This window comes from Notamacropus eugenii, chromosome 5 (assembly GCF_028372415.1).
Source record: "Notamacropus eugenii isolate mMacEug1 chromosome 5, mMacEug1.pri_v2, whole genome shotgun sequence".
Taxonomy (NCBI): domain Eukaryota; kingdom Metazoa; phylum Chordata; class Mammalia; order Diprotodontia; family Macropodidae; genus Notamacropus; species Notamacropus eugenii.
In genome coordinates, this window is record NC_092876.1 from 400,700,226 (window position 1) to 400,722,480 (window position 22,255).

General features: G+C 33.7%; 1 protein-coding gene across 5 annotated transcripts in view; it reads left to right on the plus strand.

Annotated features, from left to right (window-relative positions):
• HERC2 (HECT and RLD domain containing E3 ubiquitin protein ligase 2) overlaps nucleotides 1-22,255 on the plus strand; it is a 229,202-nt gene that overhangs the window by 202,829 nt on the left and 4,118 nt on the right. For 4 of the 5 annotated variants that reach the window (XM_072614576.1, XM_072614573.1, XM_072614575.1 and 1 more), the window contains 8 exons: nucleotides 5,764-5,961; nucleotides 11,526-11,609; nucleotides 17,526-17,667; nucleotides 18,207-18,401; nucleotides 19,031-19,143; nucleotides 19,608-19,798; nucleotides 21,016-21,121; nucleotides 21,516-21,728. In XM_072614576.1, coding sequence (XP_072470677.1) covers nucleotides 5,764-5,961; nucleotides 11,526-11,609; nucleotides 17,526-17,667; nucleotides 18,207-18,401; nucleotides 19,031-19,143; nucleotides 19,608-19,798; nucleotides 21,016-21,121; nucleotides 21,516-21,728 — 1,242 coding nt within the window. The other variant, XM_072614577.1, reaches the window with a different exon arrangement.

The window sequence follows — 22,255 nt, forward strand, 5'->3', positions numbered from 1 at the left end:
TTAGAAGATAGTAAAAAGTATATTTAACAATCCCAGTATTTAACCAAAGAACACCTCGGCTTTGTCTCTTTGTGGTGTGCTTTAATTCTTCTGTACATAAAGCATACATGGAGTTTTTCAAATAGAATAAAAAAAAAATCTGTATATTAGTAGCTACAACTCTTTTTGAAGGTACATCACACATATTTCTTTTCAGTAGTAACTGAACTCCACAGGTTTGGTGTGCTATTTAAGCAGTCAAACTGGTGATACCATTAGTAAGTTTTTATCACTATTTAAATCCATAGTTTAACTATCAACACAAATATTTCAATACATAAAGAAGAGCAGAAAAATAAAATTGTGAACTCCTGAATTGTTACATACAAGCAAGAGATAAAAATGAGAGTTCTGAGGGAAAAAAATCAGAAGGAAAATAAGCAGAACACCTTGCCTAAGTACCTGACTTCCTGTAGATTGGAAGGGACCAAATAGAATGAATTCATTGAGTGCAGGAGACAACAGAAATGATGATGATGATGATGATGATGATGATGATGATGATGATGATGATGATGATGATGATAGCTAACATTTCTGTAGTGCTTACCATATGCTAGGCACCGTGCTAAGTGCTTTACAGTTATCTTATTTGATCCTCATAACAACCCAGAGGTGTAGGTGCTGTTAGTAAACAGAAGTTCAGTGACTTGCCCTGGGTCACACAACTAGTAAGTGTCTGAGGCCAGGTTGGAAATCAGGTCTTCTTGACTCCAGACCCATCTCTCAATCCATTCTGCCATCTAGCTGCCTACTAACTAAATATAATAACAAAATCAAAATAAAAAGATGGAAAAATAAAAACAACTATAAGATATCTACTATGAAAAATAAATGACCTCAGAACAGTTCAGGTCAAGGAGAGATATTTTAAGAATCATGAAACTCCTTGAAAACCATGATGTAAAAAAAAAATCCTGGATAACATTTCAGAAAATTGTAACAGAAAACGGTACAGATCCATTGGAACCAGCGGGCAAAGTAAAGTAGATAGACTCTCTTGGTCATATTGTGAAAGAAACCATAAAGTAAAAAACTCCTAGGAATTGTGAAAATCTGGAGCTTACAGATAAAATAAAAATAATAATACAGCAGTTACCAGAAAGAAAACACTAAAGAACTGTAGTTAAAATTGCAGAAGATTGGGCAGCAACTGCCATGAAGGAGAGAAAAATCTTAGAAAACAAGAGTTGAAAAAGTAGAAGACAAAGGCTTTCAACCAAGAATAATTTAACCTGCAAGACTGTATATTCCTGTATTTCATTAATGGAAGACAGATCCTTTGAAGCATTCCTGGTGAAAAGAATGGAGTTGAGTAGAAACTTTCAAATGCACATACAGGAATCAAGAGAAAGGTAAATTTTTTGAAAAACTGGAAATGGTGAAGTGACGATTTAGTGCTCACATCTGTTTATACAGTTAAGTGGTGCAGGAAATAGAACCCTGGAACTAGAGTCAAGAAAACATGACTTCAAATCCAGCCTCAGACAAATCACTCTTGACTCGATTTCTTCATATGCAAGATGGATATAAAAATGCCACCTGCCTCCCAGAGTTGTGAGGATAAAATGAGAAAATGTTTGTCAAGCTGTTTGCAAACTTTGAAGGGCTATATAAATGCTCACCATTGTTATCATTATTGGAGAAAAGAAAAGTGACCCTTCAAAATCCTGATGTTTTTGAAAATTACAGATAGAGTTAATTGAGAGAAGCACAGGGCCTGGGGTGGTTTGTTGGTTGTGATGGTCTTCAGGAAAGAGGAAGATAAAAGGAGGGGAAGAATACACTAGGAAAGTAAAGAGGAAGAGGGGGGGGGGGACTTATTTTCTAAAATTGGGGCATAAAAGAAGAATGGACAAAAAATGTAGAAAGAAGCGTTAGAGGAGTGGGCATCATATAACCCTCATTCTAACACACACACACATTCACTCACGTGTACACATACACATTCCCAGAACATTTGGTATAGAAATATAATAAATTCAATACTGGAACAGTCAGGCACAGTGTGTTGGAGAGGTTAGGTAGATTCAGTGAGTAAATATTCATAAGGAAACGTTAACTTGTGAAGCGTGGATCATAATAGAGGCATTAAGAACAAAAAAAAATGTAAAAACCAGTAATTAGACACAAAGGTGAAAAGAGGAGGGGCAGCTGAGTGAAAGTAAATCACTTCAATTATATCTTGGTAGGGTATGAAGGCAAAAAGAGAGAAAGCCCAAGAGAATATGGGGAAAGGAAATAAAATTGGCACTCACAATTCTTATGTGATGTGAATCAGATGAACTAGCTCTCAAAATGAGAGAGAATAGCAGAATACATTACAAAACAGAATCTAAATTTTCTTTTAGAAGAAACATTTGAAAAATAAAGATTCATACAAAATAAAAATGAAGGGCAGAAGCAAAGTTAATTATGCTTTAGGCAAACTGAAAAAAAAAAGTAGCAATCATGATCTCAGACAAGACAGTTGTAATATACATTGTAAAAAGTGATAGGAAAACATGTTATGCTTAAAGGCACCACAGACAATAAAATTCAGTAGTGCTTAACATATACACGTTGAATGGGATAGTATATATGTACACACAGAAAAAGTTACAGGGCAAAAGAGTAAAACCGCAGTAGTCTGGGTGTTTAGTGTATCTGGTTCAGACCTGGACCGATCTGTCCAAAAGGGTAAACAAGAAGAAAATTAAGGATCTGAAAAGAACTGCAGAGAAGTTAGACTTGATAACATTATGATGATTACTAAAGCGTGCTTAGCACTTTTATGAAAAGTGACCGTGTGACAGGGTTTTAAAACCTCATAAATGTGGAAGAGCATAAATGCAAAAACATTCTTTATTGACCATATGATGAATTAATAAGAAGACATTTGAAGAAACAAATTTAAATGAAGACTGATTTAATTCTAAAAAAATTTGATGTGTCAGAAAATAGTTCATAGTACCAACAGATATTTTCAGAACAAAAATGACAAGAAAAAATGAAATGACAAAACTTCTGATTTGTAGCTAAAGTAAACAGGAGAAGATTTATCTCTGTGAGCACTTTTGTCAACAAAAGGGAGAAGGAATGGATTACTAAATTAGCTTGCAATTAAAAAAAAATACAGAAGCATTAAATTAAAAAGAATTCTAACCAAATACCAAAATAGAAATTCTGAAAATCAAATAAGAAATATAAGACTATATATTTGTAAAATATATAGTCTTATAAGAATAAAATTATAAGAAATATAATTAAGAACAAAATCCCATTAAATTGATGAATAAAGCTAGAGTGTGTTTCTTTGGGGGGGAAATCTAATTTAAAAAGTGAGAAAATAAAATTTTTTTAGAAGAGAGGAAAACTGAATTGCTAGTATTAGAAATGAAAAGTATAAAATAAAGGGTTAGAGGAGATTATTAAAAACAAATTTTCCCCACTCACAAACCAACAAAACTGATGTTAGATTGTTTTTGTGTGCTCGTCCTTTGTTTTTGACAAAGACCGTGCTATTGGAGACATGATGACATGACTTGCACTTAAATATATCTAAAAGTATGAAATTTTTATTTAACCTAATAAAATAAGAAATAGAGAAGTTAACTATCTCATTCTCAAAAAAAGAAATTGAGTAAGCCATCAATGAAGTCCTAAAGAAAGAAAAAATCCAAGAATAAGTTGAATTTAAAAGTGAATTCTATGAAATATTCAAAGAGGAGTTAACTTCAGTAATTAGCTAAATTGTATGCAAAAATAGGAAAAGAAGGAATCCTCCCAAATTCCTTCTATTAAGCAAATGTTTTCTTGATTTTTTAAAAAACATATATTTATTTTTAGTTTTCAACATTCACTTCTATAACATTGAGTTCCAAATTTTCTCCCCATCCCTTTCCCACCCCAAGATGGCATGTTATTTGATATAGGCTCTACCTACACATTCATATTGAACCTATTTTCACATTAGTCATGTTGTAAAGAAGAATTTTTTCCCATTCTCTCAATGGGAGAAGCCATGAGAAAGAAGAAACAAACAACAACAAAAAGAGAAGAGAGCAAATAATATGCTTTAGTCTGCATTCAGACTCCATAGATCTTTTTCTGAACGTGGACAGCATTTTCCATCATGAGTCCTTTGGAGCTATCCTGAATCCTTGCATTGTTAAGAAGAGATAAATCAAAGTTAGTCATTGCACATTGTGGCTGTACCGTGTACAGTGTTCTCCTGATTTTGCTTGCTTCATTCAGCATCAGTTCATTCAAGTTTTTCTCTTGATTTTTTTAATGAGATAACAGCCAGAAAGAAAATGTTACCTAATAACCTCTCATGAGTATCTATAAATATTTAGTAAATATTAATGAAATATCTGTAGTAATGAGATGACTGTGTATATAATGACTTGACTGGATTTATGTAAGGAATGTTTGAACAATTAAGATATCAATTAATGAATAAAAAGCTTTTGATAAAACAAAATGCAAACTTTCTTTAATGTAGTAATTTAATAAGTAACATCTATTTAAAACTAAGAGTTGATTTTATAGGTGGAAAACCTCACTCAGTAACTGAGTGCTTTGAAAATTATAATGAATCAAACAAAAAACTGACTCAGTGAGACAACAAGAAATAGTAAAACTAAAAAATTGGGAGAAAACCCCCAAAACAGATAAATATAGTATAAAAAACAGCTAACTAGGGAAACAGATCAAGGAAAGAAAACTTAAGAATTTTCAAGTTGTCTGAAAATTGTGACCTTAAAAAAGGCCAGAATACCATATTTCAGAAAAATTTTTGAAGAAAACTTTCCAGAACTCTTTCCAGGACTCTTTCAATTGGGGTAAAATGAAAACAAGCATCCACAAATTACTTCCTGAAAGAAATCCCCAAATGAAAATTCCCAGTATAATAGCCTAGCCAAAACCCACAGCTTATAACTAAAAGGGAAAAAATACTTCATGCACCCAGCAAGAAAGAGTTTAGCTACTAAGGAACTACAGTAAGTGTCCCACAAGATTTGGCAGGTTCCTTCCTAAAGGAGAGAAGAGCTTATTAATCAAATATTCCAAAATGCAAAGATAAAGACTTAAAAGCAAGGATTAATTATTTGACAAAACCAAGTATAATCATACGGAGGTGAGGAGAAGGCAGGGGAAATGGACCTTTAGTGAAATAGATTATTTCCATATGTTCTTTGTGAAATGGTCAGAATTGAGTAGACAATTTGAAATGGAAATATAGGAAACAAAAGATCAGGTCCATCATTAAGCATTTATTAAATGCCTGCAATGTTCCAGGCATTGTGCTAGATGCTGGGGATACAAACAATCCCTATCTCTGAGGTGCTCAAAATCTAACTTGGGGGAAGGCACAGGGATGGACAATATAATAAATAGCTATGTGTCAAAAGATGTATACAAGATGAACTTGGGAAATTCTCATAAGGAAGACATTAACTTTAATTAGGGCCAGGAAAGGTTTGAAGTGAGCAGGTTATGAAGGCTTTCAAGCTAAAAAATGGAATTTACATTTGATTCTGCACGTAATGGGGAGCCACTGGCATTTATTAGATGGCAGGGACAGGTTTTGGGTAGGGTGATATGTTCAGTCTTTCACTTTAGGAAGATTGATTTGATAACTTAGTGGAGGATAGAATTCTGTGCAATCTTCTGAATGTTTTATATTTAAACAAATGAATGTTTAAGCATATCTGATTCTTCAATTTTCCCCCTTCTCAGGTTCCAATGGAATATAACCATTTGCAGGAAATTCCAATAATATCTTTGCGAAACAGACTGTTGTTATTACATCATATCTCAGAACTCTTTTGTCCATGCATTCCCATGTTTGACCTTGAGGGGCGTCTTGATGAAACTGGCCAAGGACCTTCAGTTGGATTTGACACGTTACGGGGAATTCTGATATCTCAGGGGAAGGTACTTGCGTGAATCTTTGCTATAGCATTGTAAATGGCACTTTTGCTGAATTAAACTTAAATATGATTTTTAAAAAATTAAAAACTGAAGAATGTGAAGACACAAAAGAAGTTAAACATTTCAGTTTACTATATATTATTGCTCTGCTCGATACTGTAAAATAATTTCTCCTTTCAATGTCATTTAATAATAATTGATTGTGGGGCAGCTACGTGGCACAGTGGATAGAGCACTGGCCCTGGAGTTCTGAGGACCTGACTTGAAATCTTGCCTTAGATACTTGATAGCTGTATGGTCCTGGGCAAGTCACTTAACCCCAATTGCCTCCCCAAAATAATAATAATAATTGATCATCATTATCATGAAAACCTTTTGAAGAGCCTCTTTTAAACACACTATGCTAAGTACTATTTTATCAGAGACTGTGGCATGGTAAGTTAAAAAACTAGTTTCTTCATTGTTGTTATGGTGAATGCCCAGCAATAGGTTCCGTAATATCATAAAATCTAGTTACAAATTATATAGAGGTATGATATAGAGTTCTCTTTGAATTATAACATGGCAGGCTGTAAATGACATCAGATGTTGTTTTACCAGAAATTATTTAGGGAATACATAGGCTAATGATAGAATAAGAATTCAAAAATGATTCCTTTTAAAGTGTTCAACAAATAGTAAAATCAGACTATCCTTTTGAGAGAGCTTATTCAACAATTACATAACTTTGAGGATTTGTATTAAAATTAGATATCTAGGTTAGGAGTTGTCATAAAGGGGCAATGATGTATTCTTATCTATAATATATAATATGTTCTGGTTCTCTTGCTAGTTAGCCTTAAAACCTCAGGTTAGTTTCTTTAATTCACCTATAAAATTTAGTATTGGCAGTGAATGATTTTTCATGCCTTTTCCTATATTTTATGAGCCAATCACCATTGATAAGTTTGAGAAATTTGTTGTTTCTGTCTTGTGCAAGGCTTTGTTCTATGGGTTGGATTCTGAATGTGTTCTGTGAAAAGATGAATCAGATATGATTCTTGTTTTTCAGAAACTTATCTGTTAAGGGAAGTAAGAAAAACAAAATGAGACTCTAAAGTCACATGACCTGGGTTCAAACTTAGTACGTCACTGACCTTGGACAAAACATCAGTTGATTACTCTGGGGGTATAATTTCATACTTTATGTGCTGTACCACATCAGAATATTTGGACCAGTTTTCAGCTGTACATCAGTACATTCAATAATACATAGTCTTTGAACCTTCCAGTGCTTCTTATTCCTCATCTGAAAAAGCAGGGAATTGAACTCGATTGTCTCTGAGGTGACTTCAAGCTCTGGACAATCCTATGACTATAACTAGAAAACAAGCACTAAAAAGGCAGCGTGAACTAGAAAGGATATTTGTGTAATTGAGTTGAAGTACTATGTTAATGGCTTAAGTAGGATTTAAGAATTTTGTCTGCTTGTTCCAGAATGGGATTCCCTCCTGAATATTAGGCGTTGGCATTAAGAAGGCATACCTTGAGAATGATATTGGAATAACATGAGATTTCTAGAAAAGATCTTATTTATTTAGAATTCTGATATTTGTGTAATGCTCACAGGTTTCAGGGGAGCTGGTGTACAGTGTTGAGGGTTAAAAAACTTTTTACATAATTTTACATATATCATATATTTGTGATTATTGAGGCAAAAAAAACATGAATAGGGAAAATCTGTAGGGATCTAAAATTTTGATTTTAACTAATAATTTAAATTTCTTTTCTCTTACAAATAGCAACATTAATTAATTTGAAGTTGCTCTATTTTCCCTTCACCCTTTCTGAAATAAAAATGCTTATAAGCAGTGAAATAAGCAGAAAAACTGCATCCCACAGACTAGATGATCAGGTTATGAATAATAGACAGTTGAGATTTGACTGAAGAGATTAGGGGAAGCTTGTTTTTTTTTATCCTTAACTTTTTTCACCTCAGTTTTATTGAAACTTTAAAAGAAAATCGCACTATCATCTTTCACCGACTCCCTTCTCCTACTCCCCTATAGATTGTCTATCAGCTGGGTGGGGTAGTAGATAATGTTGGACTTGGAGTTCATATTTTTATGGGCTATGCCACACCAGAATATTTGGACCATTTTTCAGCTCATTAGCACATTAGTCTGCTTCCCCCCCCCCCCATATCCGTTTAACATTTAATGTTTTTGTCATTTTTGTCATTCTAATGTCTTGTAGGTAAAACTTCAGAAAAGGTTTAATTTAAATTTTTCTTAGTAGTGATTTTGGAGCGTTCTTTCATATAATCATAGTCTGCATTTCTTCTTTTGAAAACTGTTATATCCTTTGACCACTTATCTATTGGGGAATGGCTCCTGAAGAAATAATAAATATTTCTAAGGGAAGTATTAATTGAAATGTGTAGAAAGATCTAAATGATTTTAGGATTGTGGGTAGTACAGGTTATTAAAAAAAAATAAGGCAATTTTTCCCCCACTTGAAGATTTGTAGATAATGAAAAATTCCTGCCAAGTTGTATTTTTAGGAACAGGAAATGAACTTAACAAGTATTGAACATGGTATCATTCCGAGAGGGCTCGTGTTCAAAGTAATCACAGAAAGTAAAAGACTAATTGACATACATAAATATTTGCAGAAAGTGTTGTGATTATTGTTATTTTCAGAAACTAATGTATGAGCGATTTCAGCATCTATTGACATTCAAGCTTTTATTGGACAAGTCTGTTGACTTCACCTAGGTAATGTGCTACAGCAGAAAGAGTACTAAAATTATAAAGGAGACCCAGGTTAAAAGTCCTGCCTCCATTACTCATTAACTGTGTGATAGTGGACACTTCATTTAATCTCTCTGAGTCTTGATTTCCTGGGAATAATAACACTTTGCCCACTCAGTTACATCATAACATCCTCAAAGTATTTAAAGTTCAAAAAGAATTGAGGACAACAGATTAAAAAATGGATAAGAGCCACTAAGTTTTTTATAGCAAATTTTTATCATCGACCACAGTGAAATCACCATAGTTCCCAGATGTGCTACATGAGGGAAGTAAAAATACTGCTTAAGATAGCAAAGGTAATCAAATAACAATAAATATCTGCTATGATCCAGGTACTGTGAAGAACAAATGAATTTTTCCATACATACACAAGGAAGGTTCATGCTATAGGTAATATAATTTTGAAGACATTGAGAGATTGATTCCCAAGATATCTGAAAAATAGAAGGATGAATTCTAGATGCTTGGAAAACATCACAAGCCTCATCACCAAACAGAGGTGATTAAGAGACTATAAATATCCGCCAGCTCATATGTGTACTTTCTGATCTCTGTAAAAAGAAATCTTTTTGAAAATAATCTACCCAGGCATCAAAGACATCTTTAAAAAAATAATAGACTGGGTCTTCCTATCTTTTCCAGGATAAAAGTTCAGTGGGCTCTCATTGGCCCAGTCCCACAGTGATTAGCATGAAAGCTTTAACCTGTGCTGTTTCTGACCTGGGCCAGTTCACCCTGTTAGGATAGCCTGGTGGCCCTCAGGTGCTCACGCAGATTAACTCACTGAAATTTAGAATTCCTGAACTCAGTCATTCTACCAGTTTCAGAACTTAATCAATCTACCAGTCCCCATTTCCTAGGTAACAAGGATCATAGGCATGTGTCGACCTCCCCTAGCCCAAAGGCATCTGTAATGAAGTTACATGAGAAGGGAATAAGTATGCTTTTGCAAATGATTTTCTACAGAATAGCTCATCTTAGCAAAAAGATTATATAGAAAATATAAGACTTTGCTTATAGTTTGTTGACCACAAAAAGTTGGATTTTTTTTTTCTTAGAGCAAAATACTGCTTTAAAGGTTTTCCTTCAAATTGTTGTTTTCGTGTATGTGCTAAAATCCTATAGGAGTTCTTGAGGATGTCTCAGTAATGAAATCTTTTGATTCTCTCATTGTCAATATAAGGTATCAAATAAAACAGTGGAGAGTGATACTAGCTAAATGTGTTAGCTACTGTCATGGAAAATATCCATGGAGTACATATAGAAGAATACAAATGGAAGAGGAATTCCTGATAGCTGGTGTAGCACTTAGCACAGTGTCTGGAATATAGGAAGCGTTTAATCCCACTAGTTGAGTGAATGACTGGTCCCAGTTTCTTCTTGTGTAGATGACATTGTTTTGATTTTATCAAGCCCTGGAACATTATATAGTGCATCACATATACGATCACATTTAATGGCTTGGTCTAAATCTCCACAAAGGAAATTTATAGATAAAAGTAGATAGATAATGAATGTATGCGTATCATTTAGATGATATATGCAGTTGGATGGAAAACTTAGAGCTATTCCATCGTTGTCTCCTATCTTGGACAAACACCGTTGATGAACAAGAAGCTGGACACAGAACAGATCAGCAGGAGAGGAGATCAGAATGCTTTGGGGCATTTATGTACTTTCATCTATGAACCTCTGAATTTCTCCCAGAACAAAATGACCCTTATTTTTAATTTCACTTTTCTTCTGGGGATGCTACATAGCTGCAAGAGATGATGGACCTCTAGGATAAATATAAATTTCTCTTTAGCCTACAATGCTTTTCATAGCCAGGTTCAGCTTATTTTTTTCAGCTTTATTGGACCCTTACTCCTCATTCCATACTGTAGTCTGGCAGAACTGGCTGTCCTCTCTTTCTTGCATCTCCCATCTTTGTGCCTTTGCACTAGTTATCCTCTATGCTTGGAATGCATTTGCTAGTCCCTTCTGTCTCCCACATTAGAGCTCAAGTCATACTACCTACATGAAGCCTTTCCTGATCTTCCTACCCCAAGTGCTGGTTGCTTACTTTCTCCTCTCCCCAGTTATCTTATACATAATTATCTAGTATTCATTTGTTATTTATGCTTATTTTGTACATACTTACACACACACATTTTAAGAACATAAGCTCCTTGAGAGTAAAAACTGTTTAATTCTGTATGTCCGTTGTTAAACATACTACCTGGAACTTAATTGGTATTTAAGAAATTCTTGCTGATAGATTATCTGTGAAGGATTTTTGCTAGTCCCAGAAAAACTTTTGATTGGAATATCAATTCTTCCCATCAAGTCTCTGAACACTAATGGCTTTTGCATCTTTTTTGTTCCGCAGGCCAAAGGAGAAAAAAATTTTACACACACCCACACCCATTCTTGGTTTGCCAGAATGAAACCTTTTGTCCTTTCTCATTTCAGAGGGGAATTTCATGGTATCTTTACTTGTTTGATATGAATTACTTCTTTCTTTTGATACCTACCTTGCCTTGTATCCATGTATAGTATTAATAACTAGAAGAGATGCTCTGAAAGTTCTTCAACTTGTTTCTGACTTAAACGACATTAAAAAGAGAACTTCTAGTTATCTGAGCTTAGCAGAACATAATTTTTATAATATTTAAACTTTCATGAAAATTTTAAATGAGTTTAAGTGAATTTTCTACAGTTTCTTGTATTACATCATTAAATATTCTTTATATATTTTATCCTAAATTTGTCCATTTTGACTTTTTTTAGGAAGCAGCTTTCCGAAAAGTTGTGCAAGCAACAATGGTGAGAGATCGTCAACATGGTCCTGTAGTAGAGTTAAACAGAATACAGGTAAAAGAAATGTGTGCTTTTCACTGTAGCAGAACTTGCAACTTTTCTGTGATGGTTTGCAAGTGATGAATTATATGTCACAGTGATCATAAGAGTAAAGAAAAGATGATTTTGGGAACAAGAGTCTCTTCTAGGCACTTTTATTAATACCTTGGGAAAAACTAAAAAAAACATTATTGGATGTTTGTAGGCTTCTACTTCTTTTCTCCCCTACCTACCTTGTTTCCAACACTGAACTTCTGATGACATTAGATATGCTTATAGAACTCCAGTGTTAAAAAAAAAGGTAAATTATTGTTTATAGTGTTGATGATTACTACAAATATGCAGTTAATTGTTAATTTTCTTGGTTTTTGAGAAATTCTTGAGTGGCAAATTGTAACAGTTTTTGATTTCTAAGTCTTAGTAAGTTGCCTGCAGCACATGTAGATTTAGTGCTTTGCCTAGCATTACATAACTACTGGTAAGTGTCAGAGGTGGGATTTGAAACAAGGTTTTCCTGATTCAAGGCCCAACAGTCTTTATAAGAATAGGCTGATTTAGAGGTTACTTGTCATTTAATACACATATGAAATTAGTCTACTCTTCAGATATCTTCCTACCTCCAGTAAATTCTTGAAAAGGAAACAGATAATGTGAAGAAAAAAAAATCCTTTGTTTATATAACTTTTGTATTAACACATGATTTTTACCCTGGTGTTGATTACATGACTAGAAGTCTTTCTACAGTTATACTAGGGTCATTTTGAATAAAGTTTATTAAACCTTTGTCCTTTGTTGGATAATGCGTGTGACTACATTCCATTGATAGAAGTGGTCATGGGTGGCTCTTTTCCTGTTCACTGACGTTGGAATATTTAATGTTATGCCAGGGGCCAGTAAAGTTATTTCCACAAATATTTGCTCTACATTATTAACACGTTGTTTCAGTTAACTTAATAAAATGATCTTTTCTTGTTAAGATCATTTTGATGTGGGCTTTATAACTGGAAGTTTAGAAAACAGGAACTCTAGTGACTGCTATATAACTAAATTCGATCACTTCAAAGGGCATTTTTTTTTTTCGTGAAGAGTATAGCTCTTCAGAATTTGAAGCAAACTAGAAGCTTCTGTTGAGTTACTTGACATTTAATATACAAATGAAATTAGTCTACTCCTCAGATATCTTCCTAATTCCAGTTGAGTTTTTTAAAAGAAAGCAGTGCAAAGAATCCTTTGTTTAGATATCTTTTTAGATATTATTAACACGTGATTTTACCCTGTTATTAACAAAATCCTAATTAATGACAACCCTAAGTTAATCAGAATTTCCCTTTTCTCATGTCCTGTTTTTTTTTTAAATTAGAAATACAAATAAGAACATATTAAAGATCAGCAATTTAATTACTCCTCCTGATGCATATCATATCGCCATTATGCCTTAGTGAATGGTTTCTTGGTTTGATTTGGTCATAAAACTAATCACATGGCTAATTCTTCCTGTGATGGGCCATCACTAGAACTATATTTCTTTCTCCTTGATGTAACACTGTTAACTGCTTGTTCTTATTAGGCAATAACTTTTATGAATTGATATTCCCCATTGCATATGTTGCTAGAAGTTTTTTCATGTATTGGTACACTGCTGATTTTTTTCTGTTTTTTGTTTTTACTTTAAAAAATTATTTGTCATACAAGATGGTGGCTCTTTGGAAAAGGAGAAGATGAGAGATACAGGTAGAAATTTAGGTCCTGAAAAAACAAAAGATACTAATACAATTTATTTGAAAAGATTCTTATTCATTTTTAATTGCAAATTTCACTTTTGAAATGAATTTTAAAATAACATATATTGTAACTGTGAAAAAAATCTGTATTACTTTGTATATTCTGTAAGGCTCATTGGAATAGGTTTTTCATCAGAAAAGGAACTTTGAGACTTTATCAAAACAGATGAATATATTTAACAAATATTTAGCTTAATTTTAATTCAGTTTAATTTCATGAATCATATATAATGAAAATTCATGGAACAACAAAGCTGAACCTTTTGATAAGTCATTAACTATTAAAGGGAGTTTAAATTAGGCTTAATATGCTACCCTTAACTGAGTTAGGAATGTAGACTAATAGTTTTTAAAAGATCTTCACCATAGATAAAAATAAAGTTTTATGGTTAATTAAAAAATTCAGTTACAACAGAATGATAACTGTTTGGTTTTTTTTTTAGGTTAACCAAAGTTTTATATTCTATGAAAATATAGATTGACTTAAATGATAAATATAATTTCATTTATAACTATATCAAACATTAGTTTTGTATGTAGGTAGGAATCAGCCCTTACTTGAAATTAGATCAACCCTAATTTGAATTTAGACATTTTTTTCAGCTTTTGAGGAAAAAAAAACCATAGGGAAAGATCCCTAATATGTTGCTTCTTCCCAGTTTAAGGTTAAAGGTCTCAATATCAATGAGATTACATAGAAAGGTAATTGTTATCAGTGCAATTCTTTTAAAATTTTAGTGTCGATTTGGCTTGCCAAAGTTCAGTGTTACCTTTTAGAAATGTTGTATTGCAGAAAATGAAATACACTTATCTTCTGATGACTTTACATTTTATCCCATCTACAATATAAGAAGACATCTCAGTTAAGCATAAAAGAAAAATTAAGCCACAGAGTAGTCCAAAGTTGTCCACAATGGGTTGACATTGCTAAGATAATAACACATTAAATAAATTCCTATTTTATTGTCCCTAACTGTGGTGTCCTTTAATTGTAATAGTGTTACAATGAGTTGAATAAGTTTCAGATACTAAGCTGTTGTGACATCTAGCAGTTTTCATTGTTGTCCATATAGATCTATATTTCTTATTATATGTATTTTCACTTTATTGTAATGATAACTTTAAAAAAAGAATATTGAACTGGGCAATGCTTTTGGTATGAATATCAGTAGAATCTTATTTGTTAGGCTACATAAAACATTCCAACTTGACCTTTGGACTCTGTTCCCATAGAGGATATGTGTGTACACAGAAGGGGTTATTTGCTTATGAGGACTTCTTTTACTTACTTTACACTCCATGTATGACCTAGGAAGTGCTTTGGCTAGATGTACTCATCTTCTTTAAGTCATTCTCAAGGATATTTTCTATAGACCTTGAGTGACCACTTTAAATTGGGAAGTACCAACAGGTGTAGGGCATTTCCCCTTCTGTTTAATTTTTTTTTTCTGAAAGCTGAAAATTTTTTCAAATTTCAAAATTTAAGGGTTGTACTAGATGTAAAACTAGTTTTTGATCCTTGTGTAAATATTTGTAATAGTTCTTCCTTATTAAAATGTATAGTCTGGCTTCTTTCTTTGAAATTGTTATATTAGGACTGATTTCTGAAGTGGTAGTATGATACTGAACCTTGGTAAAGTTTGCTTTAATACTGTTTGTTATTGAAGGTAGTACCAAAGGCCAGTGATATGGAGAGGTTTTAAGCGTTATTCTTGTGATTGACCATATATATCTCCCTCAGAGGAGAGAGACTAAGTTAGCTAAGTTTGGCTAGCTTGTCACTAGAAAGTTGGTTACTAGGGGATTTTGGGGGCATTGTTTTTTGTCACTGCTCATAGACACTGTTGAGAGAAAAGGTACACGTACCTTGAGAAATAGTGGACTTTTTGAAGTATAAAAAAGATCAGTATTATAGAAATGTACTATAACACTCAAAAGCTCAGTGGAAAAAAGACATGGATATGATATGGTACTATTACAAGCTTTTGGAAATCACTCATTGTAGATTTGTAAGTCCTGCCCTTCATTAGATTTGGTAAGTGAGCAGTAAGTGGTTTAATTACATTAGTGGAGCTGAGTATTTTAATGCATGCTAGTGAACACACAGAATCTTATTAAACTTAAAGAACTCAAGAAGACAGGCATGTAACAAGAGAAAGAAAGTTTTTAGCATGAACTTTAATCCACTGAACAATAATTTCTGAGTGCCTAAAAGAACCCTGTTACCACAGGAGATGAAAACACCAATGAAAAATAACCCAACTCATCATCTAGAACAATCTGTGCAACAAAACCTTGCTTATCTGGAGGTTGTGCTTCTGCCATTTCTCACTCTCCTCAGTGCAGTGCAGGAGAGTGAGCAGAAGAGGTGCCTGCGTAAATAGGATTGGTGCCTGAAGTTCATGGACTGCAAAGCTCGGGGCTTATGGTGTAGGCCTTCACTCTGGCTATTTGCATTTAGTTCAGTTTCTGCAATAGTAGATTGGGGCTCAGAGTGGGGATGTAAGGATGTGGGAGATTGGTAATAATAAGTATTATCAGACAGATTGACAGTAAAGGAATACATAAGAACTAAAAAGCAGATACAACTCTAAAAGGCATAAGGTAGCCAGGGACATTTAGTTTGGGGCAAAAACAGCCTTGTATACTACAAGAACTACTGAGGGCAACGCTGTATATTGTACTGCTGTGTAATATTATTAACATGTGAAATGATGACCCTGAGGCATCAAGAAAAGGTTAAGTCCTAGACATTGCATTCTGTTAAGATATATCTTTATTGAAGTTCATTATAGTACAGAAAAAATTCTGTTAACATGGTCACAAGGTGTTTCAGCTTCAGTTGTCTGAAAAATTTGTATGAACTATTTCATACCCTGCTTGTGCCACACTGCTCTGTGTGTGTGTGTATGTGTGTGTGTACTTTGTCGCTCCTCTTTCTCTCTCTCTTTGTACAGTACATATTAGCAAGTAATATGATGCAAAAAATTGTGTACTAGCTGTGAAAAAAGCGTTTGTCAACTAGAGGATTATAAAGTAAGACAACACTAGATGCAGTGAGAGGTAGAGGGGGAGACTGTTACACTTGAAATTGGGAAGACCTTGGTTTGAATCCAGTCCCTGTCTCTTACATTAGCTTTGTGACCTTGGGCAAAAGTTTTAATCTTTTTGAATCTTAGTTTCCTCATTTGTAAAATGAAGATAATGATTTTTCCTCCATCAATTACCTCCAGATCTCTGAATCTGCCGCATAGGATTTTTGTGACAGTCTAGTGAGGTAATGTTTTTAAAGTACTTTACAAATCCTAATGACCTGTATAAAAGCCAGTTATCATAAAACAATGTGACAAGGCAGAATTTTTTTAAATCAGCAGAATGAAAATATTGAATTAATATACAGGAAGATGGGAAAAGGTATTAAAACTACCCATATCAAAAGTAAATGATTTTAAGGTAAAAAAACATTGAGTAGCCCCAATAGTTTCCATGTTCATATAGGACAAATCAAGATTGTTTCCGACAGCTTATTAAGTGAGAGAAGAGACCTAACTGGGCATATTTATCAAAGAAAAAATATCAGAAGCATTTGGTGTAACTTAGAAGGAGGTTTTGAAGTTAGAGTTGCAGTGGATCAACTAAAAGAGTTTTGTGTCTGAGATGACCAAAAATGCTAGATGATAATAGGAGATGTGAGAAATGAAATGTACTGAAAGTCCTGTTTTAAATCAGAAGATGAATAATTTGAACTTTCTCTGTAATTCTTTGGAAAACTCTGGTCAGTGTGGTTAGAAAAATGGGCAACAAAACCAACTTTGGTACTGAATGTTAATTTGAAGGAGCCTAGGGTTAGATGTGAGGTACTCACAGCTTTGGGTTACAGTTGTCTAGGTGAGAAATGACCAAAATCTATATACTAAGGTTGTAGCAGTAGGTATGAATTACAAATTCTAAATGGAGGATATATTTTGTAACAAGAAACAAAGAGATGAGACAGAGGCTAGAAATGTGGAGTAATTCCTCCATTAAGGAATATAGGTAGAGTCAAATTGTTTCTAGTCAAATTTTGCATCTTATCTTGCACGTTCTTGTTCTTTTGAGCTGTACCAATTTTTGTTGCACCTTCCTTAGTGTATATCTTTTTATGTTTTAGGTAAAACGATCAAGGAGTAAGGGTGGTTTGGCCGGCCCTGATGGCACCAAGTCTGTTTTTGGTCAAATGTGTGCTAAAATGAGTTCCTTTAGTCCAGACAGCCTCCTCCTGCCTCATCGAGTGTGGAAAGTCAAGTTTGTTGGTAAGAATTTTTCCTCTATGGTTTTTTTTTTTTTTATTTACCTTGCCTACTCTATAATATATTGATCTTAGTCACAAAAAGTGAAAAAAGAGATAGGCTATTTAAACAAAGTATTTGTAAATGGACCTAAGTGTGAGTACCATGAAGTTGTTGTATTCAGTTATTGACTCCAGTAAATATTCAGCTTAGAGCAAAAAATTTGAATGTGAAAAGTTCATTGTTAAAATTTTAATATAAAAGTTAAACTTCGGCAAACATTTATCACTTTGTTAATTGCTATGAGTGTAGGTTGAGGAGAATGCAAACAATTTGCTCTCATAGAGTTCATCATCTAGTAGAGAGTTGGTTCCTGCACAACGGTGAGGAGTACATGCATAAGAGAGTTACAGAACCAGAGTGCTCTTTGAGGTCCTAGGAGAAAAAAAGTCATTTCTTGATTGGAGATATCAGGAAGGCTTATTATATACATATATGTATGTATGTATATATGTTTTTGTTACAGTCTATGAATTTCTACTAACTTTTATTTTCCGTTCAAGGTGAGTCTGTGGATGATTGTGGAGGTGGTTATAGTGAGTCAATAGCAGAAATGTGTGAAGAACTTCAGAATGGACTTACTCCTCTCCTAATTGTAACTCCAAATGGCAGAGATGAATCTGGAGCCAATAGAGATTGCTTCTTATTGAACCCGGCTGCCAAGTCTTCCTTGCATACAAATATGTTTCGTTTCCTGGGTAGGTTGTGATAAACTGTGTAATGCTTTATTAATTTAGGACAGGAACCCTGGAATTTGAATCAGAAGACTTAGGTTTGAGGCCTCATTTCCTAATTTTTCCTTTGTAACTGAAGGGAAGTCCCCTACATTTAACTGAACTAAGTCTCATTCTTTCCATCTTTAAAATAGAAATAACAACTGTAGTATCTTTCTTGCAGTTGTCTTTGTTGGGAAATTACTTTGCAAACTCCAATGTAGCCTAAAAATAAGGTTTCCAACATTTGTATCTAGAAAAGATATGTGATGATAAATACGTCTAACTCTTTTCCATTGGGGAAAAAAGCCTGCTGGCCATTAAGAAATATGGCATTTAGGATTTTCAAAATAATTGGAAATTTGAAACAACCAATGTCTGTCAAAAATTTGCTAACCACTATAGAAATAAAAGATTTTAAATTTGCAGACTTTTAGTTGAGGCAGAGCATTTTGAACAAAAGCCAAACTGTGTGGAATGTGATCTTTGATAATGTTAATAAAGTCCTAAAATCCCAATGAGTGCAGCTGGATCCCTGTTGTAATTTATAAGGGAAAATATTTAGACACTATCCTCAAAATATTTCTGTCATTTTTATTTTTAAAAACTATCAGGTGTGTTACTAGGCATTGCCATTCGAACTGGGAGTCCATTAAGCCTCAACCTTGCTGAACCTGTCTGGAAGCAGCTGGCAGGAATGAACCTTACAATTGCTGATCTCAGTGAGGTAAAGTATAACATACTGTGTTTACTTAAAATGATAGGCAAAAAAATGTGGAACTGTGAAAGAAATATGTTCCTATCAAATAGAGATATATGGCTAAGAAAATGGCACCAGGTGTTATTTCTAAATTTTGAAATTTTTTTGTATAGCCTAGGTTGTAGCTAAACTAGTTTATTTGGGAAGTTAATAGTTAGTAGTCATATAGCTTAAAATTATAGAACCATAGAATCTTACTATGTCAGAATTGGAAAGTGTTTGAGAAGTCATGAAATCTAAACCCCTGCCTTTTTACAGATGAGGCACTTTTAATTCTCAGAAGTCAGTTTTTTATAGATAGATTATAGGTTATAAATAGATTATACTGTAAATGTACCAAATAAAGGATATTATTTTATGTGAATCAGTATTTATTATTATGGGATGAATATTTTGGTTGGTTTACTATGTAGATTATTTTCTTTTGAAAGGTTGATAAAGACTTTATTCCTGGGCTGATGTATATCCGAGACAACGAAGCTACTTCTGAGGAGTTTGAAGCAATGAGCCTTCCCTTCACAGTGCCAAGTGCAAGTGGTCAGGATATTCAATTGAGTTCTAAATATACTCACATTACATTGGATAACCGTGCTGAATACGTAAGATTGGCAATAAATTACAGGTTTGTGGGAATTATTTTTCCTAATTGTTTAGACTTTCTATGATCATCACCTTTTTTTAAAGTGTTTTGGTCATACATGATAAAAATGCTTCTCGTGAAAGTCAAAAATTTCCCAAGATCATGGAATCTAGCTCTCAGCTTCAGAGTGAGAAAGGACTGCCAAGACTGTTTCATTACCTTTGTTTTACATGAAGAAATTGAGGCCAGGGAGCTTATGCAACTTGTCTGAAATTGCAAGCAGAGTGTGCTAGATAGAGGCAGATTGGTTAGCTAATAATAATTGGTTTGGTATTTGTTTGCATATTTATAATTCTATATCCTTAGAGCTATTTTTCTGGCTACAGGATCCAAGTTTCAGTTTTCTTAGAACAATAAACTAGACAACACTTCACAATTATGCATACATTTTAAGGAATTGAATCATAGTATAGAAATTTCAAGGAGAGAGATCAGAGGTAATCTAGCCTACATGGAAATTTTGTGAAAAAAGAGACTGTATTTCTTTGAATTCCCACTAACATCCACCCCCATACAGTCTTAGGGTGTGTAGCTGATAATAATTGTTTCTTAGTCTTGTGATATATTACATTAATTTCTTGTCTCCTTTACTAGATGATAAACTCTTTGAGTACACCTGCCCTGTTTCATACTATTTTCTGTCCTGCACAGTGCCTTATATGTAGGAGGTGTTCAGTAAATGTTTATAGATGGATGATTATGATTATGATCATGTGGGTTTTCTGGCTGATATTTTTACCTTTTGGATCCAAAACATTTGTTCTATCATATAGCTAACCTCTGATTTGGAGCTTCTATAAATAAATGGAGAGTCATGTCATTTATATTAGTTATTCTTTGGTAAGAAAAGCTTTTTCCATGATTCTTTGAGGGGACTTCTGTTTTTTCTTGTGTCTTACTCAAGCTCTGTACACAATGGGATCTAATTGAATGTTATTAACTGCTTGATTTGTAAAAGTTTATAACTTTTTATATAGCTTTCTACAACAGTATTTTTTTCTTAAAAATAATAATATACTATATTAAATGAGCAAAGTATTGTCAAAAAGATTATTTGAGGCCTTTTATTAGTTAAGATGTAATGTGGTAAGGAAATGAAACACCAGTGTTGTGGCATTTGATAGGACTAGGGAAAACATTCATTTAAAATAGGAATTTAAAGCCTCAGCATCAGTCATAATATCTGCTTTCTTATTTAGGCTCCATGAATTTGATGAACAAGTTGCTGCAGTACGGGAAGGGATGGCTCGAGTTGTCCCTGTTCCTCTTCTTTCGCTCTTTACTGGATATGAACTGGAAACTATGGTATGTTTGCTTCTTTATTTTCTATTTTCATTGGATTTTCTCTTGGGGATATAGGTGAATATAGGCTCTTGATGAACCAAAACATTGTTCTGACTTTGGTTTTTGTTTAAGCTCTCGTTTGCAGACCTAAAGTGTATGCATGCATGTTAATTGAAGCTAAAAACAAAGTTAAATTGGATACGTAGTGCTAACAAAAAGAAAAATTAATAAATCTAGCATGTCTGTAACACTTAAATCTCTGGAGTCAAGCAGTTATTAAATGTCTCACCAATAATAACAGGTAATGTGCGTTAGTCCTGTAAAACTTCCAAGGAAGAAGAGAATTAGTTTTTGCATGGAAAATACAAAAACTTGAAAATTTTCAATGAATTTTAATGAGACATTGTTTTCCCAGGTATGTGGGAGCCCTGATATTCCGCTGCATCTTTTAAAATCTGTAGCCACATATAAAGGAATTGAACCCACTGCCTCTTTGATCCAGTGGTTCTGGGAAGTGATGGAATCCTTCTCTAATACAGAGCGCTCTCTCTTCCTCCGTTTTGTCTGGGGCAGAACACGACTTCCTAGAACAATTGCTGATTTCAGAGGCAGAGACTTTGTTATTCAGGTAAGGTTGATGGTGTTGGTGATTGAAAGCAAGAATTCTTTGACAGTAGGAGGGTGTTCCTTCATGGACTTAAAAATTCATTTAATAAATAATATTCAACAGGAATAACTTGGATAAATACATTTAGGAAAATGAAAAGGTGTCTACTATTCTGGCTATGCATATCTTGAAGTAGTTTTTAATAGATTGTATTGTCACTGGTGGATCTCACAGGTTTGGACTAGCTCCTTTTAAATCTTTTTATATTTCTTCAGTATTTTTGGATGTCTTCTTCTTTCTTGTAGTTTAAAACATCTGAAAAATATCACATACCCCTATTGATTCCGTAAATCTTGAAGGCTGAATAAGGCCATTCTCTTACTTTTTTGTAATCTATCTGACCACCATTTAGAAGATATCATGGTGTCAGGGATAGAGCAGAGTCATGAGACAGTGGTTCAAGTTAAACATTAGTCCTGTCTCAGGGGTTAGTTGTGTGGGCATGGGTAATTCACTTAAGATCTCAGAATTTAGCTTCCTGTTCTGTA